General features: G+C 33.6%; 1 protein-coding gene across 1 annotated transcript; it reads right to left on the bottom strand.

Annotated features, from left to right (window-relative positions):
- On the bottom strand, window positions 1–710 carry LOC111408540. The gene is made up of 2 exons (XM_023038288.1): window positions 305–710; window positions 1–146 (listed from the first exon to the last, which is right to left on the bottom strand). The coding sequence occupies exons 1-2, from the start codon at window positions 708–710 to the stop codon at window positions 1–3; spliced, it is 552 nt and encodes a 183-aa protein (XP_022894056.1).
- Window positions 711–9,337: the final 8,627 nt, after the last annotated feature.

Raw genomic sequence — 9,337 nt, 5'->3', positions numbered from 1 at the left:
CTAAATTATGGAGTATACTTCATTCAAGCTTGGGAAAGGCTTAATGAGGAGAATTTGAGCCTTTAATCCCTTGTACGTATCATTGAGACCCATTAGGAATTTCATAACCCAACCTCTTTGTTGGTTGTTCACCTCAACCTTCAAACCTCCACAGGAATAATTGGGTACTGATTCATAATTTAGCGATTCATCCAAAAGAGTTTTCAGCTTTGAGAAATACACACTTACACTGAATTGATTTTGTATCAGGTTTACAATACTTTGTTTGAGCTCAAAAATCCTAGGTGCATTTTACTGTGCCAACCTCTGTTCAAGTTCCTTCCATAGATAATGTGCCATTTCAGCATACATGGTGCCATAGTATTCTGCAACCAAGTGATTACTATATCATTACATCTCAACCAATGCTCCATAAGTGGACTGTCTGCATCATTAGGCTCTGAAATGCTTCCATCAACAAAACCGAGCTTATTTTTAATCGTGAGTGCTCTTTGGATCGCACGTTCCCAGGAATGATAATTGTTTGAATCCAATACATGAGTAATGAGTATGGATCCAGAGCTATCATTAGCTCCAATAGAGTATGGACTGTTTGGCTGTGAGGGATCAACCGAGATTGGATTTGGGTGTTGATTTATATTTGTGTTTGAAGATTCAACTGGATTTGGATTAGCAGAATCAGGTTGTGCCATATCTTGCTCTGATACCATATAAGAAAAGAAGAAATAAACGAAAGAAAAAAACTATCGAGCAGGTGGAGTGCAAGAGTTTTGGGAGAATTTTCTCATGATATTGAATCTGCTATATTCACTTCTTTACAGATCACACTATATATAGAATGAGAAGAGTACCAGCCTAACGGAAAACCTATACAGCAGGCAAAAAAAAGAATCAATATAAACAACACTGTTACGAAAGGAAAACCACATAATAGAAAATATGATACATCTTTCTAGATTTATTCTTCCATCTATGGTCCAGCTTGTCGCCCATGTGTACTGGAGTGTACGTGCTTTGCTGACTCCCAAGCTGACTCACCTGCAGCTGATTTCCATTTTCTAATAGACAATGTGCAATCTGAACATCACAATCAAGTGTAAAATGAGTTTCCACTACACATTGTAAAAAAAAAAAAAAAAAAAAAAAAAAAAAAAAAAAAAAAATATATATATATATATATTGCATATGTTGTCATCATAAGAAAAGAAGAATTAATATTCACAATCAATCACAAAGATGTAAGTAAATTTTAGCATATCAAACTCTTCAAACGCGACATATCACACACAGCAGTGTAAGGTTTCGGTGTGTCATCCAATGGTTTTGGTACAGACAATAAGCAAGGTCAAAGAGGCATGGAGGAGAACTTCACGTAAATCGCATACATATGTAATTCATTGTCTCTAAAATGTCAACCTCAGGATAACAAACAAAATTTAGCATATTAACATTCACAGTTTTCAAAAATCCCCAAAAAATACGTGAGACGTAGAATTTCCTTCTTTCGGGTTCGAATGCAACGCCATTTTCATCTTCTTCATAGAGGATTCTTCGTCAACATAGTCACCTCTTCTCGTTTCGGTGTGTCATCCAATGGTTTTGGTACAGACAATAAGCAAGGTCAAAGAGGCATGGAGGAGAACTTCACGTAAATCGCATACATATGTAATTCATTGTCTCTAAAATGTGAACCTCAGGATAACAAACAAAATTTAGCATATTAACATTCACAGTTTTCAAAAATCCCCAAAAAATACGTGAGACGTAGAATTTCCTTCTTTCGGGTTCGAATGCAACGCCATTTTCATCTTCTTCATAGAGGATTCTTCGTCAACATAGTCGCCTCTTCTCACTTTTATCAACATTGGCTGAGGTTTTAAACACTTCTTTGACGGCTGGGTGGTCTCGTTCCTTATATTCTGACAGAACGGCTATAGATCGTGTAATTCGACACGAAGGAGAACGTGCATCTTCCATTTTCGTCGTCACTATCTCCACAAATACCGAAGCTTCCCCTCCATTAATACCCTCTTTGGAAGCCAGCGACAACTTCCGTCAAGGGATAGCCAACTTACAACATTCAACTTCCGACCGTAGGATATAGACGGAGCCCATGGGTATGTGAGGTAATGAGATCGATCTGTGTAGTAAACTAACCCCTTTTCTTGATTAATTGATTTGGGGATCTTGGATTTGCATGGACGGCGGTGTTTAGTTTTCTGCAAGATGGAGAGAGAGGAATATGAAATGGATTTTTTGGGAAAGTGCAAGATATAATACACCTGCTTATTTGTTCTCCCATTCAATTTTCCAAAATACTATATAAAAAGTAGTATAATTAGAATAAGAATACAGTGGCAATGTAGAATAGACAATAATATAAATTAACTGTGTTTCATGAAATTTTCCCTTCATAAATCAAACGCACAAAGCCACGTATCACTCGGCAGTTCAAACCCAAAATCAAGCAATTCCATCCAATTCCAATTTCCAACCCTATTTTTAGCTGCTAGTACTCAAGCTAAGCCACCGTAGAATTAGCGACATCGAGCCACCGGCAACTGCAGCACTACACCACCATTGTATCACTGGTAACTAATTCCACTCGTGATGGCGGGACATGAGTCGTGAGCCTCCTGCCTCTCTTCATTTTTTATTTTTATTTTTTGTTTTTGTTCGTCTAGTTCGTTTATTGATTTATTATTTATCAAATTATGATTTATCAGTTAAAATAATCAGTTATGATTTATGAATTTATGTTTTATGAGTATTTACTGTTAGTCTGTGACTTTGTGAGTTATGAGCCTCCAATAGTATTTACGAAAATTGGAGGTTTCATGAGTTTGAGGATATGCGATATCATATATGTGGACTATGAAATTCGTGAAGATTAGGGATTTTGGAAATAACTGTTAGTATTTGTGGACTTATGGAATCTATTAGTATTTGTGAAATTTGAAAATGGAAACTTGATGATTGTTAATATGTGATTTACGTTTTACTGTATTTATATATTAATTAAAAAATTTTAATATTATTTAATAAAATTTTAAAAAAGGATCTTGCAAATGCGTCAGTCGACGGTTACAACTGCCCTAGTTGGCTCCAACTCTTGGATCCGCCACTGACCAAGACAACATACTGAAGAGAAAGGTAAAGTTTACTTTGTAGCGGAAATCTAGTCCCCGTTTGATGCCCATTTTTGCATAAAATGTATTATAGAATAGAGATTTTTTGTAGAACGTGTGGCTAAAAAGTAAGAAAAATATTTAAAATACGCATATAGTTATTTTATGAGAGAATGTGTGGTTGAAAATGAGATTTGAAATAATGAATTCTTGAAAAAATGGGGCTCAAATAGGGCACTCATAATTCGTATTCGTGAAATCTAATGTTGTAGTTCCTCTTCTCCACTTTTTTGGTTTTCCTCCAACTTGTTGGTTGGCATGCATGTAATGTTTATTGAAGACAGAGATTGGTTATATTATTTCCGTTTTCTTTTATAATTTCAACCCTGATTAATACCTGCCACGCTACAACTGCAAGATGTCTTAGCTAAATTGCAATTACAAAAAAATGAATATTGTGCTAAGTACTAAACCTCTTACAAGAGCTATAAAAGTTCGCTTGCTAAAAGTCAGAAATGGAATATAAAATACTAGAGAATCGATATTGGTTATTATCTGTTCTTTTGTTCAACAAAATACCAAAAATCCTGATCCATATCCTTAGCTTCCTTAATAAATTGCATGAAATTGGGTTGTTTAAATTAAATCTCAAGTTTATTAATCAAAAAATTTGATGTGGTCCTTGAAACTCTGGAAGTGTAACGCCTTGACCCCTTGTAGACCGGAACGCTACTTACTTTACTTAACTAACCGGTGATTTAGTCATAGGAGAATATGTTTTAGCAGAAGTGTAATTTTTACAATGATAATTTTAACAACAACCTTTCGAATACTTTAAATAAAACACTGAATAAAAAAATAATGGAACATAATTTATTTGAAGAAAACACAACTTGTTCTCGCGTGCAGCGTTATTCAAATACTTTAAAGAAATAACATTGAAAATGTTCACAAAAATAAATCTAAATAACTTGTTCACCGATTTTTCCATGGACTCGTTGCACCACTCTCCATCTTTTCCATTATTCAGGCCCAAGGTAGAATTATATCAATTTGTAGAGAAGGGGTTAAATCCTTGAGTTAGAAAAACTCAATAGATATCATTGGTACATTCGTGATCAAGCTATACATTTCAAAGCTGTAACTTTAGAAACCTTTTCATAGTAGGATTTTCGGTAGAATCCCAAACACGTAGAGTCATGACTTAACACAACGCCTTGACCAGAAGTACATGCCGTACCCGAAGCTACCATTAGACATGGAGGTGTATGCCATACCGAATGTACCATTCGACATACAAACATTAACATAAATCTTCATTTGCTAGAAACTTATAACTTAACACGAATTAACACTTTGCACCTCTACCTACCTTGATTGATGCTTTGAACCTTGTTGAAAAATGCACTCCTTTGATGTTTCAAAAAAAACACTCCGTTGAGAATTGATACTGGGAAAACACTTCTTGATAGCACCAAAACTTTTAGGAAAAACTAATTTTCCTCCGTCTCCATTCTCTTTTTTCTAGACTTGAAAACTCTCTCTTTTATGCTTAGAAACTTTTGTCTTGATGTGAAAAATGTGTATGCATTGAAGCCTATTTATAGGTGAAAATCTCACAACTTAAGGGCAAGTGAAGGGCCTAATACTCATTAATACGAGTGTCATTTATGTGGGAGTTATAGGTTTAAGAAGGTGCTAGATAATCGTGTAGGAATTTGACTTTTCATATTTCGCGTACTTTGGTTGATACTGTACAGCTTTTAGTATTTCTATCATAACTTCTTCTCCCAATATCCGATTGAGGTAATTCAAAGTGCGTTGGAAAGCTAACTCAAAGAGCTACAATTTTTCTTTAGAAATCATTTTCCAAATTGAATGTTTTCTATGTTGTAAATGGGTCTCAAATGAGGCTAAAAATCTGAAGTATAGTTTAGAAAATTCATGTCTTAGTGCCACATCAAACACATCTCACTTCAAGGAAGTCAACAAAAACTCATGTCGGTAAAGTGCAAGCTAAGTGAAAAAGGATCAAATACCATTTAGTAATAAACCATGTGAAGAACGAAACTACATTATTTTTCAGTTGTGCATAGAAACAATTAGGTAATACCACATGGTTTAACTCATTAAATAGATACAATAAATTATGACATATAATCAGAACAACAAAAATGTTTTTTTCTTTTCGCTTACTAATAAAAAAAAAGCCAAAATCAAGAAAATCAATCGAATTTGAAGATTAATCAAGAACGGCAAAACCAAACAAGCATTCTTGACTAAACACCTACAGTTATCAATTAATTCCAAAAGATGAACAAATAAGCTCAATCTTGGAAGCTTACCAAAAGATGTCTTGAATAAATATAATAACATGAAAATTAATTCAAAGATGTAACTTTTCACTTCTAAAAATAATTATCTTTGATTTTTTTTTTTTTCAAAATGTTTTCTTAGTTATATATTAACAAGATACCATAACATCTACTTTTCTTCTTAATCGTTGTCACACGTAGAAAACATATGTTTGAAATTTCTAATATTTTGAGTTTAGATAAGATACGAAGGCCCAAAAGTTTCGAGATTTTGGATTATTACTTATTTTCACCCGCCGACTTCCCTTCTTAATGTTTCAATGTTATATCCCAATCTCCTTTCCCTTTTTCTTAAGAGTCGAGATTGCTTTCAACCTTGGAATATCCATTTATGTGGCCATTCCTTCCTTCTACTAGATGAACAGCAGGGGGATTGTCACTAAAAACCACTTGTCCCCCATAATTATCTACAATTGCCTTTCTTAATCTCTATATTTTCCTTTGGAATCAAACAGATCCTTGTTTGTAGAATTGAGTAGCTATTGTAGATGGGAAGAATACAAAAGCACTTCACAGAGAGTCTCAAAGTTTTGCAATCTGATCTTGTATTTCTAGCATCATATCATCTTTTCTCTTTAATTGTTGTCTCAATTTTTGTATCAGTTCTCGCTTGCTGGATATGTCAAACCAGTTTCTGAGACATGGTGAATCAGAGCTATTTTCAAAAGTCAAATCCTACGTTCTTGCAGATATATTATACAAACTGCGAAAATACATACACAACAACACAAATAAATCTACCACTAATTGGCTCATCTCAACAGGAAAAAACTCACTTCAACTCCTTTTTACAGCGTACACTACAAAGTTATTATGATCAACTTAAGGTTGTGAAACATAATAGCAATCCCTTTTGGAGAATTTTAAACGTTGCTTTAAAATTATCAAAAATCAAACGACATAGATAAAGAATAGAAAGTTGGAATACACACGCACCAAACATCAGCAGATTCCAGCATCACGTGTGCACCAGATTCTAGAGACTTCCATCTCAACATATCAGATTCCAAATGGTTGTGTCCAGCTGTCTTAGTTGTTAGTTAGTTAGTGATTAGATTGTTAATTAGCTAATTAGTTAGTTAATTACTTTAGCCATTTTGCTCTATAAGTACAGCACCGTGGATGAATTTTTAGTCTATTGGATTGTCCTCCAATCCCTCCATCCATGGAGGTTTCATTTCCTCCTATTATGGAGTGTCTTTCTCCTTTTATGAAGCTGTTCATTTCGTCTTTTCATGGAGTGTAATTCATCTTCTCCTTCATGGAGTTTAATACATTGTTTCTCATTCAATAAATTCTAATACAGAAAGCAATATAAGTGGTATGGAAATACTTGAATGATATAAAATTAATTGCTTGTGAATTTCTTTGCTTTCATTTTTTGTGGTGATAATTAAACAGTATAGAGCTGAGTCATACAAAAGATTTGAGAAGAAGAATTATGTTATCTAGTTCTTAACGTTTTCATTTTCAATTATGCTCTTAATGTTTTCATTTTCAATTATGCTAGGTACGTAGATTTGGAGGTACCCACAACACAATTACCTAAAGAAGGATATTGCTCAAATGTTACAGCCTAGCTTGCATGCTTGCAGAATCCTCCAGATAGTCTGGGAAGCATAAAAATTGATGCTCGCACATTAAGAAAAGAGCTTTTCAAGCAGAATCAAAATATTGGAATGAAAACACACTATTTTTAACATACGTCAAGTGAATCAGGATGTTTGAAAGCATCAATAAAGTAAAGCAAAACTGAAACCCAATAATAAATGAGTTTTATTTTTTTTTGCTAATTCATGAACAAATTCTAAGAAAATTTAGGGCTTCTTGTCATTGAAGTGGTACCTTTAACCAACTAAAATCCCATGAAACACTACCAACTTCCGTAATTCGACAAAACATTAAGCACGAAATGCAAAATTAATAAGCACAAACAAAAAGCTTTAGAGCTAGCACCTTGAATCTTTCTATAGAACAAGTTTATCTAAAAAAACTCAAGGCAGAGAAGTGAGTGAATATGGTAGGAGGAGATGGAGCACCAAGGTGGCAATTGTCACCGCCGAAGTGGAAGTTGCCACCGCCGAAGTGGAAGTTGCCACCGCCGCTAACTCTGAAATTTGGAAAACATCACTCCATAACCAAATTTCGAAGATATCTTGAAAATGAAAATCAAATCAACAAAGGAAGTTTTCAGATCTAAAAACAAAGAGAAAAGCAAAGACAAAATGAATGTTCTAGAAAGAGAAAAAGTGAAAGGAAAACTTATCCTCTTTTAATCACACAAAACGATGTCGTTTAAAAATTCAGCTTATTTCCAACTGATTCGACAAACTCGGCTCAGTCCAAAATGGCTGAGCCAACGGCTTGTGAATAGTAACTAAAATATGCCTCTTTTACTTTTAGTTAGACTGGTGAATGCACGTGCATTGCACGTGTAGTTGGTAATGTAGTGTAAATAATAGTGTTGGATTTCGATTTTGTGGGATTTCAGTGGAAAATGAAAATGGCTTTGCATGAAGATTATACTGGATTATATAAATTGTCTCGACAAGTATTTTCATTGCTGATGGTAATATTAAGCAAAAAGTAGAGTTGTTTCATGCCGTAATTAGATACATGGGTTTAACATGTTTATATTATAATAAACAAAATCTATTATGACAAATGGAGGTATGGTGGATTGTAGACATAAGCATGCAAAAGAAAATCAAAATACATATTTGAAATTCTCAGATAACTACTACTTTTTCTTTTTGTTTGCTAGGTTATCAACATCATGTTTAAAAATTCTTCGAATTGGTGAGCTATTTGTTGATGTAATGTTTGCATTGTGAGTTAAAGAGATTTTGTGAAGTATTTGGTTGTATTCAAATTAGCTTCAAATTCACATATATAGTCATCAAAAAATATCTTTTATTGTTCTTTAAATGCTAACTTTAATTGTTGAAAGTCAACATTTATCATGAAAGAAAGAAGTGAATCTCGAATGAACACAAAGCTTTACCTCAAAATTCAGAATTAAGAACAATAGCATCCGAAGGGTCTTTAGAAATAATAATAGATTTTACAAATGCCTTCATTTAGAGGAAAACCAGGTTTGTCCATATATATATATATATATATATATATATATTTTTGGGTCAACTAAAACAGATAATGAGATTCACCATCCATAACTACAAAGTCACACATACTTGAAGTTGATTTATTTCTATACACAAAATTTATCTACATGGACGTGAAGAAAATCCCCAATTTCTTCATCCATTAATAACACTTTTCAAGTAAACAAGCTCTTCTAAGATTAAAACTTAATTAAATGCAATCCATGTCATTTACTTCATGAAAGAATGTAAAGAAAAATCATGAACCATTAACAATAATATATTAAAGTAGGCGGCGGAGGCATCTTCTTCATCAACGAATGATTCATTGGAGATAAAGATGTGGTAAGTGATGTTGTAGCGAATGAATCTATGAGGGATGAGGTTTGATCGGCTGGTTTAGCTAACGGTGATGGTGTGAAGAAATCAGACATAAAATATCTCTAAAGGCAGTGGTGGAAGGTGAAATTTTGATTTCTCCAATAACTATAGATTTGATTTCTTCATCTGCACGTGGTTTATAATGGGTTTCTTTTCAATATTCTTTAGTGATTTGCTTCTAGAAATATGGTTGGGTTAGTATATTCAGCTCTGGGTTTTATTAAATTTTCTTTTCGGTGAATTGTATAGTGGACATGATGCTATTCTTTGATGCTTTTAGGATGATTCATATGTTGACAGCTATATTAGCACAATTGGAGTGGATTTTGTGAGTGTTATTCCAATAATT

This window comes from Olea europaea, chromosome 13, assembly GCF_002742605.1.
Source record: "Olea europaea var. sylvestris chromosome 13, O_europaea_v1, whole genome shotgun sequence".
Lineage (NCBI taxonomy): Eukaryota > Viridiplantae > Streptophyta > Magnoliopsida > Lamiales > Oleaceae > Olea > Olea europaea.
This window is presented reverse-complemented; position numbering and strand designations above follow the sequence as displayed.

Bases quoted from the DNA above. Each gene is read 5' to 3' on its own strand.
- LOC111408540 (XM_023038288.1), bottom strand. From the start codon at position 710: ATGGTATCAGAGCAAGATATGGCACAACCTGATTCTGCTAATCCAAAT. The intron at 147-304 runs GTTGGCACAGTA...ATTCCTGTGGAG, and splicing joins TGGAAGGAACTTGAACAGAG to GTTTGAAGGTTGAGGTGAAC.